The sequence below is a fragment of the Aquila chrysaetos genome, chromosome 3 (assembly GCF_900496995.4).
Source record: "Aquila chrysaetos chrysaetos chromosome 3, bAquChr1.4, whole genome shotgun sequence".
Taxonomy (NCBI): Eukaryota; Metazoa; Chordata; class Aves; order Accipitriformes; family Accipitridae; genus Aquila; species Aquila chrysaetos.
The window spans coordinates 1,777,201-1,802,879 of record NC_044006.1 but is presented as its reverse complement, the minus strand read 5'-3'; the positions used below and the strand labels follow the sequence as shown (position 1 = coordinate 1,802,879).

General features: G+C 39.8%; 1 protein-coding gene across 11 annotated transcripts in view; it reads left to right on the top strand.

Annotated features, from left to right (window-relative positions):
* The window catches only part of ZBTB46 (zinc finger and BTB domain containing 46), a 60,897-nt gene that overhangs the window by 9,916 nt on the left and 25,302 nt on the right, over positions 1 to 25,679 (top strand). For all 11 annotated transcript variants that reach the window (XR_003922578.2, XR_003922577.2, XR_003922579.2 and 8 more), the window contains one exon: positions 7,349 to 8,318. Coding sequence is in view for 8 of the 11 variants with exons in the window: in XM_030008057.2 (XP_029863917.1) it covers positions 7,349 to 8,318 (970 nt within the window). In the remaining 3 variants the exon portion in view is untranslated. The remainder of the gene's footprint in view (positions 1 to 7,348; positions 8,319 to 25,679) is intronic.

Here is a 25,679-nt window from a genome sequence, read left to right as displayed (position 1 = left end):
AACTTCAGGTAGATGGTTCGATAGGTCAAAGGCCAAAGCCAAGTCTCTGGTTTAAAGTTTTGGAGTAGAGAGTGAAATGTTTAATGATAGCTCCCTGTTATTTTATTGCTTATGGGAGTTAGATTTTGCTTGTGTTTCCTGTTTGGATTGCAGAAACAAAGCTTTGATGATATGACTGACTGGAAGCATGCAGTGTTTTGCGTGTTGTTATTCTTTTTGCTGAAATTGGCTTTCTTTTAATTCCTAATTGCATTTGGATCTATCTATTTTCATGGTAGCAGCAACTGTAAACTGATGACATGGTCTTAAATGTGATTGTATTTCCTGACTAAATCTAACCTGGACCGTCTCTGCCTGCCCTGAGAACCAGTGGTTCGAGCAAGTGATTTCTTTGCTGGTGTGTTACAGCTACTGAAGGTGTAATGCTTGCCCTGCTGCTGCTGTTTGAACTTTGCTCATGGACTTTCTGGATTGTAACTGCTACAGAGAGGCTAACCAGAGATGGTGTTTTAATGCTGTCAATGATGGCATAGCGTTGGCTTGAAATTGGAGAAATTTTAGTCAATCCTCATCAGGCAGATGTTAATTGAATACTTGTAGGGGCTTGGGGCGGGGGGGGGTTGCCATACAGTCATAGAGAATTTGGTGGACCTCTCAAATTTGATAATAAAAATATAACTAGTATTTTTACTTCAGTTCACTGAAAATTGTTTGCCTCCCAGATTTTTGCCCTTTCTGTAATTCTGTAGGATTTCTCAAACTGAATGGTGAAACTTTTTTTTTTTTTTCCTGTGGCTCCTAACCCATAAGGATGAACATGCACTGTTGGGCTGTAATTAAACATTCTCATCCCCAGTCATAAGGGAGAAGTGGTACGGTGTTTTTCTCGTGAAACCGTGAGCTGTGAGTAACCTCTTTGGCCCAAGGGTCTGGTTTGGTCTGTTTACAAACATCTGCCTGTTTCTCTTTGAATTCAGAGTTGTGGTTGGAATGACCAACTTAAACTACGAATGATCGGTTTCATGAATCAGAATAGGGTAGAAGAGTTTCTTTTTTGGCAACTGTTCATTTTCATAAGCTGTTACTTGCATCTACTTTGAACAAAGCTGAACATAAGAATATAATTTTGGGGTATCTAGTATCAAAAAATTAAAACTTTTCTGGAATTGTGTGCTCTTCTTCAAACACACTTAGGAGAAAACACTGTACTTCTGGAGATTTGTACTTGTAAAGCTCGTGAGCAGTGTCTTTGCAGGGAGTTACCATCCATTAATATCCTGAGTCTTCTGCTTTTTCTCCCCTTTAGGAGAATAAGTATATGTACCATCCTTTTCAGTTGCTAAGGTTACGTTGGGGTTTTTTGTACTTCATTCTTTTCAGCCCAGGGCACATGGATAGGAGGAATCCTATGCATTTCTGTTGTCTTTAATTGGATGAAAGTGAAACTCGTATACACACTGTGTCTTGTTGTGCAAGGAGGCGTTTCAAGCCCAATCTCACCTTACAGAGCTCCTTTGCAGAGGAATTTAAAAAATGTTGGAATGTCTTGGGAGTGGAGACATGGACAGGACACAGGGGAAGCAGAGAAGTGGGGTGTGTTTGTTGGTTTTTTTGTATAATAAACCATTGGAGTGAATTTGGGTTCTTCCTTAATCTGTTTTTACTTTTCTCTGAAGGGAGAGGGGGGAGGAAACAACACATTTTTGGTTAAATTCCAATTGGCATGTTTACTCTAGGGAGCATAGAGTGGCTGGTGGAGTGCACTAGTGAATAGTTTGGTACTCTATAACTTGTGTCCTTAGTATTAAGCGTAGAAACATGTTTAGACAATTGTAACAGACTAAATGACATGTAGTTTAAATTTTTTGTTTGCTTATATTCTGAGAGACCAAAAAGTAAACAAACAAAAAACCCTACCAACAACAAAAACCCCCTCTAGTCTTTTTCTGCCCCCCCCCGCCCCTTTTCCTTCTGAGTAAAGGGAGTTTAATTTTGTCCCCACTATTTCCCAGAGGACTGTACTGTAGAGGTTTTCATGTGTGTACTCCATTTCTTGTCTGTGGCTTTTTGTCAAAATTCATATAATGCACTGAGTTTTAGATGCAACAAATTTGTACCCCTTAATTTTACTGTTGTTAAGATTTTGGTCAGCAGACTTATTGTGAGTGCGTATGCTGAGAGGTTGGCTTTGTAAGTATTACTGGTTCCTCTTTTTAAAACCTTTCCAACAGTAGGTGAAGATTGTGTTTATTTAGACTCTTATTATGTCACCAGGTGATGTTTTCATGTTGAAATAACTGTACTGATAGTGCAAAAGAAAGAGTTTTCAGACATGCTATATTTGTAGAACTAGGTTCATTCTAGCTAGGTTTAAAGATTATATAAATTATTAATGCTTACTTTAAGACCAGGTTTTTGACAACATGGAAAGTAAAAAGCTGGCCTGTATCTTGACAGAAGTTTGCATGAAAGAGATTATTAAATCTGCTCATGTTTTGTTCTTTTTGCTGTTACATGCAAGTGTTGTTTGTTTAGGGACAATTTTTTTTTTTTAGTTATTTTTGGAAAAGTAATAGACTTGAATTACTGTAGTGTCTGTGAATTGACTTATGAAGAAAGCCTGATCTGCTACAATTTATTTTGTGGAAAATCTACAGATGAGCTTTCATGGTTCATTGGCTTCTTGGAAAGCTGTGTTGTGGCCATGTGCTGTCATCGCAGGCCCAGGCCTAAAGGATTTTAGTAGGTGCTCAACTTTGAAATCCTTCAGTGTACTAAAAAGACCCGAGATAAAACAAAAAATACATCATTAATCTTCGAGGTCTGATTCTAAAAAATCTCCACGGTTTATTCCATCTTTACTATGCTTCCAACAGAAGTTTGAAGGCTACTGCTTTTCCGAAGAAATCTTTCCACAACATCTTTTAAGTGGAGATAAATATCGTTACCAGGAAAAGGGAAAAAAAAAAAAAAAACCACCCCAACAACAAGCCACAAAACAGCATGTAAAATTGGAACACAAGAGCACAGGGTTTTGAAGCTTCCTGAATTTTTAACTACTAGCAAATTGCCTTAAATTTAACTTGGATTAATTCCCTAGTGATCCTTGACATTAAACGGATGTTCTGGTTTGACATGGGTAGACAGAAAACTAATTAATTCCTCTGAATTTGAGGCATATTTAATTTTCTCCCCCAAAGACCTCTCATTTAAAAGGTACAATGCTGTGACAAATGTTGAATGTGGAACAATGTGTATAAAGTAGCAGACCTTTAGACAGAGGAAGATCAAGACATCTACAATAATAATTGCTGGTTTGGAAGATGTTAAATTTTATTGATTAGACTGAACATGGGAGTATCCACATCATTGCTTGCATACTTGAAAGTGCTATAACGTGCCCACCTGTCAGTGGAAAGGATGCTGCTCTTTGGTGGGCGTCTTCCCCATTCATCTCTCTGTCTCTTTATACTTAAAGTACTTTGGAACAAGGACAAATTGTCTTCCCTTTGTGTAGAGGAATGTATATTGTCATTATTTTTACTTGTGTTCTTATATTCATCATATTTTAGAATGTCAGGTATTTTTGCTTTCTTGTCCAAAAGGCACCTTCCCACCCTCTCTCTGCTCTTGTCCCCAGTGTCCTTGGAAATGTGGGCAAGTAAGATACAAGGACTGTATGATCTTACTGTAATGACACGCTTTTGTTCATCCATGGCTTGCCTGGAGGGTGTCTTCTGTCAAGAGCTTGGTGGGTGGGAGGGAGGCCAGTAAGGAATCTTGCATAGATTTTTTTGTGTGTGTGTTTAGTAAAAAGCCCTTGATAGGAAATAAAGTCAGAGAAAAGCTATTTCCTAAAGAGGCTATCATGTGCTTCATCCATAAGAAGCACCAGATGAGTCAGAACCTCAACTGAACCTCAAACTGGTCCAGTCTAAACCAAAGGTAGCAAGAGACAAATATTTTAATCTGGGTTTCTGCCATAGGCAGCTTAAACAAAGGACAAGGTTTATCTAAAATAGACTGTTACCAACAGTGAGGGGGAACCCAACCCACTGAAGTAAGCTGAATAAATATATGAAATAGTAAAGAAATAAAATCTCAAGGAATCAGTATAATTTCCAGGTGAAAACCATTCAAGAAGAAAAGCTCTTGTTGCATAAATTCACAAAACCAGGTGAAGACATTGACAGATACTCCTGATGCTAATCTGTATTAAATTGAGGAAGGGAAAATCGTCCTTGCAGATTTCCCGCCCCCCTCCCCCCTGCACCGATTCCAGGGAGTTGGTATCTTGGAATATGGATTTTGATACCCATGAAGGAACAGCAGACGGAAATGCCATATCTGAAACCTTCTGATGGCTTCATAATTGTATGCTGTGAGGTTTTCTTGTGTCTTCCTCTGAATCATGTGGATATGGCAGCTGTTGAAGACAGGATTGGTGACGGACAACTCACTTTATCCTATGTGGCAATTCATATTTCCTGAGGGGACTAAGCTGACTCTTCAACTCCTAAAAGTAGATGCAGTAGTGGTTTCTGGAATAAAGACAAAACTGAACTGTCATTCTGCTTTAAGAGGTGGTTCTCTCAAACACGAAGACATGGGAAGTGGTGGCAGCCACCTTCAGAGCCTGGGTTAGAGAGCTCCTGTGCTGGCTGGTTCCATCACAACCTTTTCAGGCCAAACACCTGAAAAATCAATTCCTTCTTTTTTTTTTTTTTTTTTTTTTTTTTCCCCTGACACTGATTCTTGGTTTGATTTTTTTTAATTTTTTTTTTAATTTATTTATTTCATTTATTTGTGGTGGAGATGGCTTCCGTATGAGAATTTGATTTGAGGTCTCTGGGCAGATTTCAATGGTAAATAGGTAGTGTTGTTCAGATAATGTAGAGCTATGCTATTATTAACCTCTTCCAGTTCAAATAAAAAAAAAAAAAGATTAGCTTCTTTGTGTGTTCTGTGCTTAATTCTGTAGAAAAACTGTATGGATTTGAAATAGATGAACACCAGTTCAGCCTGTTTATGTTGCAGGAAGATGGTCCTTCCTCTCTTGAGGGAAGTAAATGCTTCTCAACGATCAGGGACCAGCTGGTCTTGCAAATTAGCATTTCTGACACTGCCGAAGAGACAGCTCCATTCTTGCGGAACTGGAGAAGCTTGTGCAGGCAATCTTGCATAACTTGAACTTTTGAATCATCAGGTGGCTCTCTAGAAGAAAGGTCCTGTGTCACGTATGTTCTGTGGGCTGAGAGGTGGTTTTTTAGCCAATGGCGTTGGCCAAACTGTAGCTATTTTGCTCCTGTAGATGACAATAATAGCACAGACTAGGGGAAGGGGGCACAGGTCTTGGGGATCTGTGTTCCACAGTACAGGAAACCCACTTGCATGTGTCAGGAAACTTGCTTAATCATGGCTGTCCTAGGACTGCCCACTGCTGTGAGCCTATCTGAACAGATGGGACTGAATTTGTGTTTGAACTTGATGTATGTTAGAAAGTTGCTTCAAGCTCACGTCAGCCTCCTTACTGACAGTGCTTATATTTAACCATGTATGCTTTAAGACTGTAAGACCTCAGAAGTACAGTGATTTTGGTTTTATCAGCAACCACCAGTAGCCTAAATCCAGGCTTCTGATGTGTGCACCTGCCCATAGTTACATTCAGAATTGGTCTTGTCAGTATGTTGTGTGTTGACATGTGGACCCACATATTAATTTTACAGTTGGAACATCCTATATTGGAACAAATTTGAGTTTTTGAGAGAAAGGAGTAGATATCCTTCATGTTGTGTGGCAGCTCGGCGCTCTTAATTGGTCAAACCATTAAACCACTGTTAGACGGCATATAAATCTTGATAGAAAGTTCCGAATAAATGGTATAAGCTAGATAAAATGGCAGAAAGTAACGCCAAGGAATTTGCAAAGCTGTGGCAGCAAAGGCAAGTATGGAGTTGCAAAGGTAGTAACTGCCGAGGTATGGTGTTGCAGGGAGTACTTCATCGGTCTGTTCTGGTGCTGCCAGCGTCCATCCTTAACACCTTGAGTGTTGTGAACTTGAAGTCATCTCGCTTGAGACACAGAATGTGTTGATATGCCTGATAGCAGTGAAGCGTTACCTTGGGAGACAAAGGGCAGGGCATTTCTGTTGGTGTTGAATGGACAACAGATTAAGCTGTGTGGTAGGAGTGACTTACTGAACGCTGCGAGAAATCTGTGTATGCACTCATCCATGTTGATGTATTACTTCTCTCATATTTGTACTTGGCAGGTGTGATAAAATTCAATCTGAAAATATTGGTGCTACTGATTACTGTCAACATATCCACACTTAAGACCTTTTTTTCTGTTTTGGGGTGTAAGCAGAGGATAATTGGAGCATAACTTAGAAGATACCGGTCTCTGCCATGCTGCTGGCACTAACTAGCCTTTTTTTGGATAACACTGTCAAATTTTATGGAAGGTGATCAAAAGTCCTGTGAATTCTTCTCAGCTTGATGGAAGCGTTGTTATTTTGGTCATAAGCATCCTTTCTAAACATGAATGTTAAAGTGATTATTAGAATTTCTCTACCCAATATCTTAGGGTGGTTGTGGGGTAAACCTGGAGATGTAAAGCCAAGGAAATAACATGTTTTATTGCAAAGTTAAAAATCTTGTGCTTCTAAGTAGTTAAGCCTCAAATAGCATTAACTTCATAGTTCTGATATCTTGCCAGTTTAGTTTGGGTGGGGACTTAAAATTTTGTGATCTGTGGGCTTGGATTTGCTTATTGCTCTTCTGACTTGAAAACAGTATTTATAGCCCCTCAACGGCAATATAGCAAGGGAAATAGCTGGTTTCAATTGGCTTTTGCTGTTTGAGGATTTCAGCTATTCAGTGTGCTACATGTAATGCTTGTTCCCTTGAGGAAATTGTGTTACAGAGTGCTCTTCAATAGTTTGTCTCCATCAGCATGGTTTCAAGTGTAGTACCTCTTTCAAAACCAAACTTTACTGAACCCAAACAGTAAAAACTGACAGCTGTTTTACCCAAGTAACTTAAGACAGGTTTTCTTACAAGTCTGTAGTAATTTAAAGAAATGTTTCTTTGGGATGTTATGAGCCACTGGAGGATTGAGTTTCAAATCTAGTCCCTTTTAACGTAAATTTTTTGAAGTCTGGTAAAAATAAGCTGCATCGTGTAATGACTGTGCAGTCTTTCTAGGCAGCAGTTGTATTTTGTGACATTCTTTCAAGATGAACCTGGTACTTAATTTGGTACAACTTGGGGTTTGTCTCAGTCTTTGAAGAATGCGTCTGTAAGCCTGTATGGGATTTTGTAATACTGTCATTTCCTTCCCCATGCAGGACTTGTGGAAGAGGAAACACAAAGATTTCCAAATGAATAACCGAAAGGAAGATATGGAGATTGCTTCCCACTACCGTCATCTGCTGCGTGAGCTTAACGAGCAGAGACAACACGGCATACTCTGTGATGTTTGCATTATAGTGGAGGGGAAGATATTTAAGGCTCACAAAAACGTTCTGCTTGGAAGTAGTCGCTACTTCAAAACACTGTACTGCCAGGTACAGAAAACCTCTGACCAGGCCACAGTCACCCATTTAGACATTGTAACTGCACAAGGCTTTAAAGCAATCATTGACTTCATGTATTCTGCACACCTAGCACTGACCAGCAGAAACGTCATTGAGGTGATGTCAGCTGCTAGCTATCTGCAAATGACAGATATTGTACAAGCCTGTCACAATTTCATAAAAGCAGCTCTCGACATAAGCATAAAGTCTGATGCCTCGGATGACCTCGTTGATTATGAACTTGGAGCCCCTTCCAGCAGTAGTACGGATGCTTTGATTTCAGCAGTTGTGGCTGGCAGGAGTATATCTCCCTGGTTAGCTCGGCGAACAAGTCCAGCAAACTCTTCTGGAGATTCAGCTATTGCCAGCTGCCACGAAGGAGGGAGTAGTTATGGAAAAGAGGATCAAGAACCAAAAACAGACAGCCACGAAGACATTTCATCCCAGTCTCTTTGGTCTAGTGACATGGGCTATGGGTCTTTACGTATCAAAGAGGAACAGGTTTCACCGTCACATTATGGAGGGAGTGAACTACATTCTGCCAAGGATAGTGCAATACAGAATGCGTTCTCAGAACAAGGAGTAGGGGATGGCTGGCAACCCACTGGGCGCAGGAAGAACAGAAAAAATAAAGAAACTGTGCGGCATATTACGCAGCAAGTGGAGGACGACAGCAGGGCAAGTTCTCCAATGCCATCTTTTTTACCTGCCTCAGGCTGGCCGTACAGCAGTCGCGACCCAAGTAAGTCATTCTTCCGATTTTCGTGGTTGAAGTAGAGAATGTTGAGTTAATTAGATCTGTTTATGGTATGATCTTACCAGTCTCTGAAATTTATTAGCTTGCCAGAAACTGAAAAATGTAGAAGCCTGTGTTGCCAACAATCAAAAGAACCAAGTACTGTACAGTTCAGTCAGGAACCTCGGTGTCACAGCATTGTAGGCTGGTTCTCCTGTGAAAGAAGTTGGTAGTTTTGTTTTGGCCTTGAACATAGAATGGCATAAATCACCCCCAAAACACCATTATAATTCTTGGAATTAAGGAGAGAAAAGGTTGGAATTTATTTTAGCAGGTGTGCAAACTGATGTCAAGGTTGAAGAATTTTCCTTGCACAGTATATTGATGATGTAATTACAGCACACACAGGTGTAATTTAGTCTTAACGATACTATCTTCAGTACTTCCTGATATTCAGGTGTCACTTTCTCATGTGTAAGAAAACCACCATAGCTTGTTGCTGGTAATGGCAAGATAAGTGTTTGGTAAATCCTAAGAATAATGTGGTTTTTTTCAGGTACTACTAAGGCTTAAAATATCTTTTGATGTGTGACTACTCATAGTCTGAGATGAGTGGCTGCTTTTGAAGTGTATAGACAGGGAGAAAAATGTTTTCTTGACTTCTTTTGAATCTCCAGTAGTTATTTTTCTGTCTCAAGGTAACTCCTATTTGATTCATTAATCACTGGCAATTAGTAGATCCAGGAATGCTAGTGATACAGGAGTTTGGGTGTTTTTTTCCTAAGGACTTTAAGGGAGTGTAGTATTAAACTCCCTCAAGCTGACTTGAAGAACTTTGTGCTGTGAGTTAGCCTGCGTTTCATTGCATACCAGAATCCAAGTCAGCCAGGAGAAGGGCGTGTGAGATTATATACCCTTATGTTGCCAAATGCGGATGAAAAAAGCAATATAAATAGTACTGAAAGTCTGAAGAGTCTTTATGGGCTGAAAAAGGATGTTTAAGTTGCTTACATACTGAAGTTTAAATGCGGTTTTCATTGAATGGGTAACGCTCTACAAATGTCTTTAGATTTATTATGTTTTACAGTTATCTGCTGCAGCAAGCTTGCATGTAATTATTCTAATTGGCTGATGATAAAATCTGAACAACGTCAGTTAGGAGAAAAATGAGAGATAACTTAAGATAACAGTGATTTATGATGAATCTTGTTTTTATAATGCATGTATTTTAGAATTGTTTTGAATGAAGATTCAGCACGGATTGCCTGGTGTACTATTCACACGCAAATATTTTTCACTTTCACGGCATCTCATAAAAACAGCTCAATCACTTGTACTGTCTATAAGGTGTGTGGGGTTTGGACAGGTATATGAAGTAAACCACCCATGCTGGAGTGACTACAGAAACAGAACTGCAACTCTGATCCTCTTAGCAAACTGGTTATAGACTGAATGTCTTTAAATTACTGAAAACAGTGCAAAATATAAGAGATTGTATTACTGGAAGCTGAATGAAGTTTAGATTATTGAATTCCTAATTGTTAAGGAATTAAATAGAAGTGGCCTTTTTCTTTACAACTGTTTGCAGATGAGAGGAAGATGGTTGTGGGTGTTGATTCAGTGCAGTGCTGAGACAGCGCATCAGCAGGCACAATCAAATTATTTGTTCCAAATTTTGTCTTAAATGTGGTTTCCAGTTGTCGTGGTTTAACCCCAGCCAGCAACTAGGCACTGTGCAGCCGCTCACTCACTCCTCCCACTCCCAGTGGGATGCAGGGGAGAATTGGGGAAAAAAAAAAAAGGAAAACTTCTGGGTTGGGATAAGAAAGATTTAATAACTAAAGTAAAATAAAATGTAATACAATAATAATAACAATATATAATAATAATTGTAATGAAAAGGAATATAATAAAATAAAATAATTTAAAAAATTAATAAAACCCAAGAAAAGACAAGTGATGCACAATGCAGTTGCTCACCACCCTCTGACTGATGTCCGAGCAGCGATCTGCCCCTCCTGGCCAACTCCCCCCAGTTTATATACTGAGCATGATGTGCTATGGTATGGAATATCCCTTTGGCTAGTTGGGGTCAGCTGTCCTGGCCATGCTCCCTCCCAGCTTTTTGTTTGTGCACCTGCTTGCTGGCAGAGCACGGGAAACTGAAAAATCCTTAACTTAGGATAAGCGCTACTTAGCAACAAGTAAAACATCAGTCTGTTATCAACAGTATTCTCACACTAAATCTAAAACACACTGTACCAGCTACTAAGAAGAAAATTAACTCTATCTCAGCCGAAACCAGGACACCAATAAAAGAGGTGTTTCTAATGATGGGAAAGGGGAAGCGGAATGGTGGTGGTTGAGGGAATAGTTTCAATATTCCACTAGTGCTGGTAAAGCAAAAGGAAAAACTGAATAGCAATACTTCTCATTGTCTCACTGTCCAAAACAAGAGCAAAGCCAGTACTGGACAGGCACAGGGGCTACGTATGTTGGCAGTGGCCAGCCAGTCTGGCTGCTGCTCTCAGAGCAATGTGTGCAAAGTAAAAGTAACCATGCTTTGGAGCAAGGGCAGGGTGTGGGGTCTGGGCTGCTCATGGTTTCCCCAAGTTAGCCGTCTGGAGAGGTGAGCAGAGATGAAATTCTACTTTCTGCCCTGCTGAAAAGGGACGTTTCTCTGCCCTGTGGGGCCTGAAATAGTGGGATGGGTGCATATGGGCTTAATGGCAGGGAGTATCTCTGCGTGCTTCCCCTAAGCAGGAGGAGCCCTGCGTGTATTTCAGGTCAAATTTTCTTGTCTTTTGGGGGATTTTTTTGGTACAATTTCAAAGGATTCGAGATCTGTGCATGTTCAGTTTCAGTTAACACTTGGGCAGCTTGTCAGCAGCAAGCCTCTTGTGTGCGTAGATGCGTGGTTTGGGTGAGATTAGAGTTGGTCGCTCAGGTGAGGTTGCTTCTCTTTCAGCGTGAAGTGAAAGCATCCCTGCTCCCCCAGACGATCACCGTCTTGGTCCCTACAAGCAATAGGGTCTTTTGGTCTCACATTACTATTTCCCATCTCCAGCAGGTGGAAGCAACCCTCTTGCAAACTGCTCCATCTCCCAAGTTGCCAAGCTCCAGGGTTCTGCTTAGCTTGGTTATTGGTACCCCAGGTTCTTCCCTCTCCTGCTGGAATTCAGTAGTCATCTAGGGGTGTTGGAAACTTAGCTCCTATGCATGAAGAAAAAGTTATTCTCTTGTGTGAAAACAGATAATGGCAAGTGTCTGCACTGTGTAATGAGTATTTGGGATGTGGTTAAATTCTGGCTTGAAGTTGTCTTTGATTTAGTAGTGTCAGGCTTTGTTCTTTAAAACAGACTTCATAGTCTAAGGCTCTTTTTTTGCCTCATGTATTTAGAAGTGTCCCTATCCGTATTGTTCATAGCTAGGATGAAAAAGTACTCGTTTGCTGAGGAAATGGTTGTTGAATGTTCTCTCATAAGTAGCTAAGAAGAAAAAAGTTACCTAGAACTCTTCGTTCTTTGAGGCTCATTCACTTCTCTGATCTATTCAGTTATTTTAAGATGTTGCTTGTTAAGTCTGAAAGCTCTCATTGTGGGATAATTTGGGTACCATTTGCAAATGCCTCTATACTGGAGTACTAACACAGACCTTCTGGCAATGTGAAAGCTGATTTAGGAGAGTCCATCTTAAAAGTTTGGTGTTAGTGTCTTCCTCCTGAAATTGTGCAAGATATTAATTTGGTCTTGCTTGCAAGCAGCATTGCATTTCAGCAACATGCAAGCAACATTTGGGAAGGTGAACCTTGCAAGTAACCGTTGCATCACCCTTTTAAATCCGTGATTATTTGGGGCAGTGTACTTCACAGATTAAAAATATTATCCTACTCCTGTATTAAGTTACAATGTGTTATTGTAACATAACATAAATTACTTATGTTACAAAGAAGCACATTGCAGTCACTGAAACTTTGCTTTTGCAACAACTAACAGCTCCTTTACACTTGATAGTGGTGCTTCTTTCAGTGGGAGACATGTTTTTATCAATATAGGCAGGGTGTACTAAAGTGTCCCAAATAGGTTAAGTAGACTGTACTTTAACATGAATCAACGGGGCCTCAAAAAGACACAATTTTTTATTTTTTTTTTTTAATTGAAAGGATAAGAAAATTCTTTCAGAATCAGTTGATTCTTTTCTAGATGCTGGTGGTGAGGTGCTGCTGAGAGTCTTTGAATTTGATCACACTACGGCTTAAAATAAAAAGGAGTGTCTGGAGTAATCTTATTAATGGTAATCTAACATCATGGAAATAGCAACTGAAGCAAGAGATTCTTATTGTCTGCCATGAAGAGTGTATCTTCTTCATCCAAGAAAAAATGATCAAATAGAATTTGCAAAAGAATGCAAACTAAGTTGAGATGCTAGATTGAGACTGTGATTAAGCTCTCAGTTTCTACAGGGTAGTGTCAGTCAAGCACAAATCTTGATAAGGACCATCTTTTCATGCTAGTTTCAATTTATTAATTTGGATTCTCTGTTTAGCATAAAACATATTAGGTTTTTTCTTTCTCATCCTGTTTGGGTTGTTCAGGATGTCAGTCTGTCATTCCTTGTATGAAACATTCATGTATATGTTTTCCTCACCAAGCCGCGTTAACTTGGAACAGCAATTCTCCAAAGTAAACTGAAGGATAGGCTTATATAAATAATAACTTTCTTCATAACTGAGCCAAGAAGAATTTCCTCCACAGACTTGTCAAAATAACAGGTCTGTCTTCTATTTTAACCTTTTTTTCTTGAATTTCATAGGTTTTCTAAAGAAACATGTTGCTATTTGTTAGTCTTAATATCAAAGATGCTTACGAAATTCAGAAGTAGTCTCGTGCCTTGAGCATCTTCATTTTCCTTAGGTTGCTGTTCCTCCACTACCGCTAGATACAGTTTTTACAGGATTACATGTCGTGAATACGTAGACAACAGGATCGGGTGGTATTTAAAAGGCTCTTGCTGAAGAGGACAGTTACCTTCACTAGAAGAACAAAATGTTGCTTGCTGGTTTTGCCTGTCCGTATAATGGAAAACTCTGTCACTTCAAGGGTGACTTCTGAAGAATTTATTGATGGTTTTATTAATGTGCTAGTTCAAGCATAGTAGTTATGATTCAGGAATTTATTTCAAAGGAAATACTCCCACACATCTTCTGAGTGTTTGCACCCTAAAGCTGCAAGTGAATTTTTGTATGCCAATTGACTGTGAAATGAAGCTAATTATTTTCAAAACAGAACAGTCGCTTTTAAAGATGCTACGGTTTGGGAACTTTTTGCTTTACTTTGGTTACGTGTAGTGAAATTGTATTCTGTAAGAAGAGCTTCAGGACTTAAGTAAGCCCAGAGTAGTGACCTTCATGGGAAGGATGAACAGGACTTCACTATATCCTTCTGACTTTGCAGAGTTCCAAGTTCCTTTAGTATTTTCCCATCAAAATCTTTAATTATGCTCAAGTTTCCTCCTTCGTGGTGAGGAGATGTTCAAGTTCATAATTTTTCAGTGATACAATCTGATTTTGGTGCCTGCTGCGGGGACTTGTGCTACTGGCTCTCTGTGAAGATTGGAGGCAGCTGGTGTTGTAAGCCTCTTCCTATCCCTTTTTCTGTCTTGGTTTCTAGAGAACAAATTATGATTACAGGAGTTGTTGGCAAGCACAGATGCTTAACAGTTAGATCATATAGTGAGCTTACATTTCAGAAGGCTTCAGAGGGAGGCAAGAAAAAGCTCAGTCTAGATGAACTCTCAACTAATTTTGTGCTGGTGAGGTCTCTGGACCTGTCTGAGTGCAGGTAGGTCAATGTGTAGATTGTCTTATTATAAGATTATTTTATTCTTGCAAAAAAATCCTTTTGTCAGCAAGCTACCGGGCTTCCCGTAAGTCTTCTCAGCTTTTCAGTGCAAATCTTCAAATCTTTCCTTGATTTTTTTTTTTTTAATTATTACTATTTTTTAAAAAAAACAGTGAAAATTCTCTTGTGTCTCTTGTGATATTTGGCAAGCATATTAGTCCAGGTAGTGGAATAGAGGTCTTGCATAATAAGAAGAGGAAAAAAATTAGCATGGTGTTTGTATTCAGGATTCAGGTGTTTAAGGAACTCTTAAGCTTTTTGTTCTGCAAAACCTGTATAATACTTTCGGCTTTACATGATGCTTTATAAATAATCAATTTACCTGTCCTGAAGAGCTGGTGTTTAAAAGAGAGGAAAAAAGATGATCTGCAGGCTAGCACTGAGGGTTAATATTAATGAAGAAATAAAGAAAACACAGTGTGAACTTGCTCAGAAAGAATGGGATGTTGCAATCGGCGACGGAGGCTATTTGGTGTGAAGGATTATGCCAGCACGGAATGGAGACAGAGAAAGGGAAGGAGAGGTAGCATGGTACAGGAGAGAACAGAACAAGGAGCGGGAAGAAGGGTAAAAGAAAAAGAGAACTGAGAACAAGTTCTAAGAACAAAGAGCCTGAATTTGGTGTAGTAAAGGTGGTGTCTGAGACAGACTGAAGAGATGAGGGAGCAAGGTTAAACCAGAACGTGTCCGTACTGGGAATACCTGTTGAACATTAAGGCACAATGAATGAATTGATTTTTAGGCTTTTGTACCCAGCTATTCCTGTTGGAGATGGATAAACCTTACTGCGACTAACTCTCTCTTGTCCAGTCATTCTTCACTCTTCTTTTTAACCTCTGCAGCCCAATATTAAAAAAAAAAACCCTTTTGCTCCAGCTTGGAATGCAGCTGCATGGTAAATAATAGTGCTCCTGCATGCTGTTCTGCCTTGCCTGTCTCCCATTAGCGGCACATTGATCCATCTACTCTGGCCTGCCCAAAACTTCTTTCCCTGCTCCTCAAAAAGTGTACAAAAAGTGTATCTTTTGTGAGACGTGTTATCACATACTTGATACTCACTATTCATCTTATCTAAAATAAAGATATATTGGTAAATTGTAGATTTTTATGGGTCGAAAACAAATGTATTGAACGTGATGCTAAGGGAAGTCTTAGTAGATGGGTTGAAAGCGTGCAGTGTTGAAAGGATCCACGTAGTGTGGCAGCCGAAGAAATCATTGGGACAGAATACAGTCATTTACTCTTCTTTCAAATGGATTTTGCTTTGAAAAGATCGAGTCTCCAATCCATCTGCCATGGTCTGAGTTCTGCTTGCAATGTAAAAACTTAAGGCAGGTGTTTAGGTATTTGTTACGGCTGTGAATGAAAACTAGGCTAGTTAAATTTTCAATTGTCAGATTAATATCTGATGTCCTAAAACAACACGGGCTTAAATTTTAATAGTTTCCTACTGTTAGTTCATTATTTAGATCACTCTTTTATGCTCAACTTTGGAAAGATCACTTTTTAAGGAGGATAGATGTTTTGGATCAAAACATTCAGCTGATTGGAAAGGTGCTGGAGTATTTTTGAGGATAGGTAATAGTAAATTACAAATTGCCTGCCACTTGGAAAATTAAGTTAATTACTGCATTTTTCCACCTGCTTTTCATGAAGTTGTAGTTATGGTGCAAGGTATTAAAATTTCCTTTGCTACAATTGAGGGGGTTTGAATGATGTTTTTAACGGGGAGATATTTCGATGCCTTAAGCAGTGGTAGTCGGCGATGCAAGGCTTTCTTTGGCAGCCAGACCTGGAGGGGTTACAGATTTGTGCTGTAATGCCACCCCCAGAATTCTTTCTTAGCACCGAAATCAGCTTAGCCCATGTTCTGCATTCCTCTGGCTTACGGAGCTGCCCAGGTTTCTAGACCGTCTTTGGTACTCTCTTCATGTGCATGAAGTATCCAGTTTACTGTGTGAAGGTGGCTGCTAGTTGGTGGCTAGCAAAATGCAAAACCAACCAACCAACCAAAAAAAACCCAAACAAACAACCCCCCCCACCTCTGTGTCCATATGCTGAATTTTGCAGAAACATTGCAGAGAGGGCTTAGTGAATAATTCAGGTTCTCTTTATCACCACAGTTACAGGCTAACAAAATTATTAGGATGCAGTCTTTGCAGGAATAACTTTTTTGAGTTTCTGTTATTAAAGGGTTAGGTCAGGTTATTTTCAAGTTTGGAAACTAAAATCATTGCTTTAAACCCAGACACTTATTCCCTGGCTACACCCTGGCTTTAAAATGGTTCCACCCTAAACCAGCTTTAGCTCAAAGCTCAGTGTCTGTTTCCTTTCCCCACCCTGCATTCCATTTTCCCCAGGCTCCAAAGCCCTCCTCCTCCTCTTCCTCCTCCCTATGGTAACAGCCCTGATTCTGTTAATCTGCTTTAACTCCAGAGATCAGAGGCACTTCCCCTCTCTTGAGTGCCCTTCTCACTATTTTATTTGTTCCTTGTACCAAGGTTAGGCTAGGCTCATCTTTACAGAGATCTCAACCTTTAAAAAAAAATCTTTTTTCCCCTTTTTTGTTTCTTTACTGAAATTACAAGTGAGAAATCAAGAAGGTTTTAGAATTTTAACATAAAAAAAATCTAATCCTACTTTATAATCATCACTGTTCAGGACTTGCACTTTCCTATTTGAAGTGCTGCTTTTGCATTAAAACATAATAGGAATTCATTCTTCAGATGCAGTGTCTAGGAATCAAAACCGAAAACTAACTTTGCTGTATTGGTCTCAGATTTTGTTTGTTTGTTTGGGGGTTTTTTACACTTCTTACAGGCACTTGTTTCAAAAGGTAAATATTTGTTCTGAGGATTTTCAAAGGTTGTAACTCAGCATCCTGTCATATCATGAGTACTAGTGTTCATATTTAATGTGGTACTTGAATGTTATATTTCTATCCCTTCATGTTTGTGTCTATTCATGTGCAGATGTGCAGCAAGAGACTGTCTCTGTACTGAGGAGCAGAAGAGAGTAATATCAGTCCTTTTACTGCATGAGTTATGAGACTTAGAAAAAGAGGTTAAGCTTACAGTCAACCTTAGTATTTCTAAAGTGATAGTCTGTTTGAAGTTACTGTACAATTCTCTGCATATTTTGGGGAAACGAGTGTGGCTTAAGGTATTTCTGCACTGCCCAGTCATTCCTGCTCCTGCAAGGACCACTTTATTTATTCCATTTTAGAATATTTTCAAAAACAATCAACTCATCAAATTTAACCATTTCTCTCTTCTTTGGATTTGGGTGTTTTGTTGTATCTTGTTTTGGTGAAGATCAGTTCACTGACCAGGTTTACTCTGTAGCCCTACAAACAGTTGAGTTGAGGTCACTAACAGGCAGTGGGAGAGCAGCAGCAAGCAGCTGGGTTTGGGGCCAGGAGCTCCTTTTGCTGACGCAGACCACAGGAGAATATCTCCAGAATTTGATTCAATGTTAGGAAAACAAATATTACAGGAAAGAGATAAAAATTGATAATTTTATTTTCAGATACCTGGAAGAGTGGAGGGAATTTTCCAGTTGATATTTGCACACTGATTACTGTTTTGAGGAGAGCAAAGATGGAGATATACTTGTGCTTTTAGAATTCCACTGCAGAAATATCAATATAAAACCAGGTGGTATTTGCGTAGAACAAGCCTGTTTTATTTGAGAAATACTATTCTAGAGGTATTGAGGAGAATATGTCTGTTGGTAAAACATACATGCTGAACATCCTATGGCTGTAGGCTTGAAAACTGTATTCAAGCCTATATGATGAATGCTGCCTTTCAGTTGGCATGAGCTCCCTCGGAGCCCTCCAGAAACAGGAACAGCATTGGAAATTTGCAGTTTTATGCAGGATGGTGTTTTTCAGCAACTCAAATCCCAACAGTGCAGGACAGTGTCCCAGGTCACCCTGCTTTAAATCATGGTTGAGAAGCTGTAGTAGGACTCAAACCTGGAAGAAGAGGGGTGGGAAAGCGCAGCCTGGGGGAGACCATGTTTTTCGTTCCATAAGGATTCACTTAAGATATCTTAGAGTCTTTAATATAAAGGTAGTTTTTAACGATCATATATGTTGTGGTTAAATATCTATGTTTGCCTGATGGTTTCCTCTGTTATGAAATTGGAGCTTATTTTGAATGCTGTGCACATTTATTATATCCATATGTATACTATTATGTTTGTAAAATAGTGCTAATCAAAACCAATATAGCTCATGGCATCACTTCTCTATGTATGTATTACAGTATGTGAGAACGCTGGGTTTTGCTTAACAACTGGGAAGTTGTGAAACACTTTTGAAGGATTTCTATTAGAAAGGAGGGGGGGTATCTGAAATACAGTACAAGCTTCAAGGATATTTTTAGCAGCTGGTAAAAGATTGTCATTTTTCTACCAGTCCAGGTGCTCCTTTTTTTATTTTTTTTTATTCCCAAGAAAAAACACTAGGAAATGAAAGCTTTTTTTTTTTTTTTGACTTCCCTGTGAGCTTAAAAATGAATTATGTCTTTTGCACAGAAGGAGACCAAGCCAAATCTTCCTAAACTTCTACAAGAAACACCATCCCTGAAATTTTAGATGAAATCTACTGTCAGGCAGATCTCTATAGATACTTGACACAAACAAACAGGTAGAAGAACCTCAGAAAATTAAGTCTTTGATTTCACCTAAGTTTTTTCCAGAAGAGTTCGGCTCAGGTCATAATTTGGCAGTGTCCTTGAAAGAAAAGCTGAGTTTTAAGTGGCTCCCACTTTCCCTTAGTACTTAATTGCACCCCTACGCTCTGCTGCAGTTGTTCTGTAAAAATGTCTGTACAACCGTGTAGTGAACCGGATTGGGGAACTGATCGGGGTTTAAAAATAACTTTTTTTAATAAACCAGTTTATTTTTAACATATTGGTTCCTGTCTCAAGTTCACCTCACAACTATACATGTAGTCTTGGTACAACTGAGGGAGTAGCAGGGGAGGATGCAGGAATGAGCATTTGGGATGGGAGAAGTGCTGATGTTGGGACCTCTTCCCTCGCCCCCCTCTGCCCTTTCTGCTTGTCATGTAATATTTTTTTTGTTTACAACATTTGCCACCATGCTAAAAATTATCCAGCTGTGTGCAGGAGATCCTAAACAACTACCCCAGAAAGCACAATGCCTGCATCCATCACAGGTAGCTTCCAGGGCCAATGCCATTTAGTTTGTTCGTTAGCAGCTTGGGTGGTGGATGGAGTGAACCCTCAGCAAGTTGTTGGATGACGCCAGACTGGGCGGAATGATTTGCTGGAAGGCGGCGGTGCCAGATGCAGCATGAATTCAGCAAAGACAAATGTGAAGTCCTGCATGTGGGACAGAATAACCCCATGCACCAATACGGGTTGGCAGACAAGGAGTGAGAAAGCAGCTTTGCAGAAAACGCGTTCTGGTGGGTAACGAGCTGAAGAGGGGTCTGCGTGCCCTCGCAGCAGCAAAGGCTGGCTGCGTGCTCAGTTGCCTTACAAAGAGCGTACCTAGCATGTCAAGGGAATCGAGACCACATTTGGAGTACAATATCCAGTTTGGGGATCTCCAGGACAAGAAGGACTTTGACAAGCTTGAGCAAGCCCAGCTGAGACCATCAAGATGTTGTGTATGAGGAGAGGCTGAGACAGCTTGGTTTAACCTTGAAGAAGAGAAGGGAGGTGGAGGGTTTGTCCAGAGCCAGACTCTTCTCAGATGTGTATGGAGAAAGGATGAGAGGTGATGGACACAAGTTACAGGAAGGGAAATTCTCATGGGGTAAAAGGAGGAAATTCTTCACAGAATGGTCAGATGATGGGGGAAGGGCCCGGAGAAGTTGTGGTATCTCTCTCCTCGCAGATATTCAGAACTTGACTGTACAAGGCCCTGAGCAACAGGATCTAACTCTAAAAGTAGCCCTGAAGTCACTTCAATCTAATTTATTCTATGATTCTTAAAAACGGATCCAGGTAATACAGCAGTAACGCTGTCACAAGTCAGGACAGCTACGCGCTAGCTGTTTGTTGGTGACACTTGTTAAGATGTAATTCCAGTTGCTGTTGTTTTCAAACTGTACTTTCCTTGACGCTTGCCTTTCTGTTCCTGACAGCAGCACTGATGTGCCTGAAAGTTTGTCTTTCCTTCCCTTCACCTTTCTACCCTAGCTTATGTAAAGAAAGGATATTCTCTCCCCCTATAAACTTTGCTGTGGGTTTTTATGTGCTTTGTTCTTACATGTGTTAAAAAGAAAATAAACAGTATGACTTGCCAGCCCTGCTTCACATTTGCCTATGGGAGGGAAGGTATTTGGTGGACTTAGCTGGGCTTCTACTGTTTATGACTGTCAAGTGGTTTTTATAAATAAGAGTAGGATATAAGATTATCCAGCGTTTCTTTAATTAGCTCCAGATAGTTGTGGGATCTTGCTGTCACCCCTAGCTTTGGCAAGTGTCCACAAAATGCAAGCAGCCAGCGACTTTGGTTGGGTTTAGTTGACGGTGTTACTGATGTTGGGTTAAAAGGATGCTGGTGAAACCGGCAGGACGATGGCGTTCGTTCTGCTGAAGCACCTACAGGCTTAAGTTCTGCCAAAACACGTGCCGCAGCTGTGCAGTCGGGTGAGCTGTGCGGAAAGGGTAAGGACGCTTTCTGTGACAGGAGGTGGCTTGAATTGCTGTTGTCTTTGGAGGTTGTGGGGACTTGTACAGATCCGATGAGTTTACTCCAGGTGCTGAGCAGTGATAACCTCCCGTTCAAAAAGGCATGCTTGGAGCAATGGCTCGTGCTGTGTGACAAAGCGCTAAATTTGAGGGGAGTTGAGGAGAGGTTGGAAGGGCTCCTAAAAGCTTCCTGAAATTTGCCAGGGTGATAGAACTTACAGAAACTGGCTTAAAGCTTTGGCTGTAAATGATAAGCTAAATACTGTTGCATTCCTTTCAAGGACTGCCGTATTTGCTGGCTGACTTCCCCCACCTTGCTGGCGGTTGGGTCACTTTGATTAGGTAGGTAGTCGCTTGATGATGCGTGTCATGCGACCTCATCATCCTGGAAACTCGGAAGACCAAGGGAGAAGCATTACTGCTTTGTATTTCTGCCAAACAGAAAGGGACTTTGAAGAGCAGATGACAGACTTCTTGGATCTCCTCTTGCCTTGAGACTGTAATGAAAAGAGCAATATTGAGGAATAGCGACCTGGCAAAACGTTGCCTTTAGTTCTTGGGGAAGAGCTTGTTTCTGCTTTCAATTTTCTGGCAGCAGATGTAATCTTGTATGGCTTTTATTCACACCTTTCTCTCTTCTCAGGGGTTTAGTCCTCTAGCTACAGATTTCTAGAAGATATTCAACTACGTACATGAGAGAGCAGGAATAAAAGTTGAAAGAGGGAAAAATGATTGAAAAAACAAATTATGAAAGAGAATAATAGGATTGGGAGTCTGGGAAACAACAGAAAACACCACTGGGGGTTTAATGAGAAGGTAAAAACACAATACAAACAAGAAATAAGTGGTGTGAGAGAAACAGACGCTGAGGAGGTAGTTTGGTAACAGCTGAGTTTAAGCTGTAATGAGGAAAAATGACTGAAGCAGAGAGAAGAAAAAAAAAATTGTGTATTAAAGCCATTGATTGATTGTATTCAAATGGATTCTTTAAAATGGAGAAGCTTTTCCTTGGTCTTTCTGAAATGGCACGTGTATTTTTTTCAGTTGTTTGCCTAGATTTAATGCTTTTTATTGTCAATTTTCTCCTAGATCTTGGAAAACAATTTATCACATTAACATTTCATTCAGATACTTCTATAAGTTGCATCACCTTTATTTCTGCCATAGCCCTTCCCAAGGGGCTAATGTGTGTAGTACTTCTTGATTTTCTGACTAGTACAACTTGGTTTTCTCATACCTGGGTTTGTGACAGGAGCTCAGTTTATATGACTTCCAGTCTTTTTTTTCTTTTCTCTCTCTCTCTCTCTTTTTTTTTTTTTTTTTTTTTTTCAAGGTAGTAGTGGCATGCCTGCTGATAAATGGGATTTCTGATCTGGATTTGGGCTTCGGATGGTGTAGCAAAACGATCGAGTTTCCTGTGGCTGTACTTCCCTTGCAGAGCAAGCATACAATTCGGTTTTGTTTTGCCCAAGCATAAATGTATGCGCAGTAGCCACCCTGTGTGCATTCGGGATGTTGTACTGCTCCTGTTGTACTGGCATGAGCGTTATTCCTGTTTATAGATCTCTTAAAGCCTGTGGTTGGAAATGAAGGGTGTTTTGCCGTGCTGTGCTCAGCTGGGATGTGTGATCTCTGTGAGAAGGTGCTCATAATTGGGCTTCCTATATTCCTTTGACATTAGGCTTTCATGTGTAGGTAAGAACTTTACCAGTTAAATGTTGCTTTCGCAGTTTCAGAGATGCATGGAAATACTGTTGCCAAAATTGTAAAAAGGTGGGCCCTGTGTTTTATTTGAAAATTAAAAAAAAATAATAAAAAATATTAATCCAAGTCAACAAACTAATAAAGCTTTTCTAAAGCTTCTGTGTTTTGGGAAGTAGGCTGGTGTAATAGAATAACTGCAAAATAATTATTTGCTAAAGAGACTAATGAGCTCAGTTTTTTAGAGCAGCATTAATCCCATGTTTAGCTTGCTGCCCCGATCGGGATTTCCTGTGAGCGGTGCCTGGAATCCGTGCAGTTGCAGGGACTGTCTCAGCAGTGTGAAAAATGAGATGTGGACGAGTTGGATGGAGAGCTCAGGCTGCCACGTGACCTGCTGCCTTGAATAATTGCAAAATAGAAGCTCATTTACTAAAGCTTGGTTTACGTACTGTTGAAGCACTGTAGTAAACAGTTTAGATTACTGGGAAGTGACGGATACTTTTGATTCATATAATTCTTTGGCTAAATCTTGTTAAAAGAAACTGTATTCTAGAGAAGAGAGAAGTGGTTTTGGAGGCTCTGTGAAGAGGAACTTCATGCATTTTTGGGTTTTGGTGTACTGAGAGTACTTTAGTACTTATGTGACTAAGTGGATATTTATTTTGCCGTAATGCGTATTTGATTAGGTTACATCAGCTATAAATACTGGAAGCTCTAAAGCCTCTATTTCACTGTCTGTCTCTAATCTTGGCTTTTGAGGAACATTTAATGTCTTGTTGTGGTTACAATTAATCTGCGTGTGTTTTAGCAATTAGTGTTTATGTGCAGCAGGCAGCAACAGATTCTGGCAACTGTCAATCAGCATCTGTAATTGGCTATGAAAAAGGATGGGAGAAAACGCAAGGTGATTTACTGCCTGCCCGGTTATTTGGCAACACCGTTCTGTTGACAAACACCCTTTCTGGCCCAAGTTACTTGCTGTGATTTGCTGCATAGATGGCGAAGAGCAGAGGAATAGCAGTATTACCATGGCTTTGATTTGATAAAGCTGTCTGTTACATTACCAGTTTAATGGGCTAGAATTTACTTTCTTCGCCACCTTTTGTAGCGGCTGCTGTTTTTTAAACTCTTGTAATTTCCCTTCCTGTAGAAATGTTTGTTTTTAAAACAAACTTCATTATCATCTAGAAAAATGCATATACCTGTTACCTGCTCACTCAGTAACAGAGGGATAATAAAATATGTAAAAATTCAAAGCAATTGAATTCTTCTGCTTGGCTAAGATTTAATAAAACTGATCATATGAGATTATACAAGCAAAACACAGATGGGGGAGGGAGAATGGTTTGTTTTAAAGAGAGAGAGCATCTCTAATAGTTCATAGTTGCTGCTGCTGTGTTTGTGGCCCCCGGCCTTGGGTATTCCTTACATCTCCGGGGTGTAGGAGTACTCTGCTAATGATAATTTTTTCCTTATTGTTTGTTTTGAGGCTTTTTTGTTTTTTAAAGGAAGTGGAAAAACTTAACAGTAAGAGGTACTGGTAGTACAGTACAGCTTGGTAAAGTGAATCTGAACATGTTAAGAAATCTGCCATGCCCTGGGCTGGGACTGGGAAATTCACTGATTGATCCTGGCTTTGCGGGCTGGACACCTTGAGCAAGTCACCATGTCTTTCTCTGGCAGTTACCACCTGTAAAAGGGAGATAAAAATAATGATCTTCCTTTAGCTGTTTTCCAGGTTACAGGAGGTAGGCAGTGTACCAGCGTCCTCATTAGCATTTTTTTAATGAGGGTATGCAGATTGATGTCTTGCCCTGGTTTGAAGTTGTTGAACATTACAACTGAGTGTTAATGTGCCACACTCTTCCTCTTCCCTTCTCGTGAGCTCTGCTGCTGTGAAACCTTCTGTACGGGAATAAGTTTATTGCTGTGGTGTATATGGACAACACCTGAATTCCTTGCCCTGAGAAGTGCAAGATGAATTTGTGAAAGCAGCTGAGTGTTAATTTTGTACATGTCATACCACTATTTTGTACTGTAATAGTTGCCTCTTGTATTAAGTAGATTTAAACATATTTTGAATTAGGAGGCAATAAAAGGTTCAGGATCCGCAAAACAGCTTTTTTCCATCTGATCGCTCATTATCAATGCCTTCTCTTTGGATTTGGATTTTTTTCTGTCTATGTCTTGATAGTACAAATGCTACAAAGGCATCCATTTGTTGGGAAGCTTTAGCCCTGTGCCAGGTACTCGACTAAGTTTTGAGCATGTCAGCTGTGTTCTGCTGCTGCAGATCCTGGAGTAGGTAATTGCAGTTTGTTTTACGCACTTTATAAATGGGGTAACAGCCCTTTTTGTAGCTAATTTTTTGTTTCGTGTGAAGAATAGAGAGGACTATAAGAGTCACTTTCCTTTACATAAAAATACATAAATTATTTAAGACTATAAAAGAGTCAAAGTTCAAACAAGAGAGAATCTTTAACTAGACCTCTCCCAAAATACAAAAATAAACAGTGTTTTTGCAGGGAGGAATTAACCTTATCATAGCTTTTTCATTTTTATTTGGGTTCACTAATTGATGTTTTTGTTAATAGTCTGTTATGTTTTTATACAGCTTCTTTGTAGCTACCTGTTGTCAAGTGGCTAATCTGTGTCCTTGTTTTTTGTTTTTAACAAAAAAATGTGTATTTTTCAGATAAGTGATCCCAAGGGATTTATACTAATTAGCAGTCCACTATTATAAGCTGTTTATTATTGGAGTTTTTCAAAACCTTCATCATCGAGAAGAAATGAAAGAATTAAAATTTGGACTACCGGAGTAAAACTGTGGAAAAAACAGTGCTTAAACATTTGAATGTAATTTCAGTCCTAGCAGACTATCCTGAAATCTTAGTTTTAAATAAAAAAAATAAATGAGGTTTTATCCAGTTACTTGGTTGTGGGGGAGGTTGTACACATCTCATTCCCTTCATAGTGCGTGGTGCTGAAGATAAGACCTGTTGATGGGGCAGGAGTGAAGGGTGCAGATGGGTGCAGGCTGGAAGAACAGAAACCCCCAGCTGTGGGGTGGGTGCGCTTTCTATCAAGCC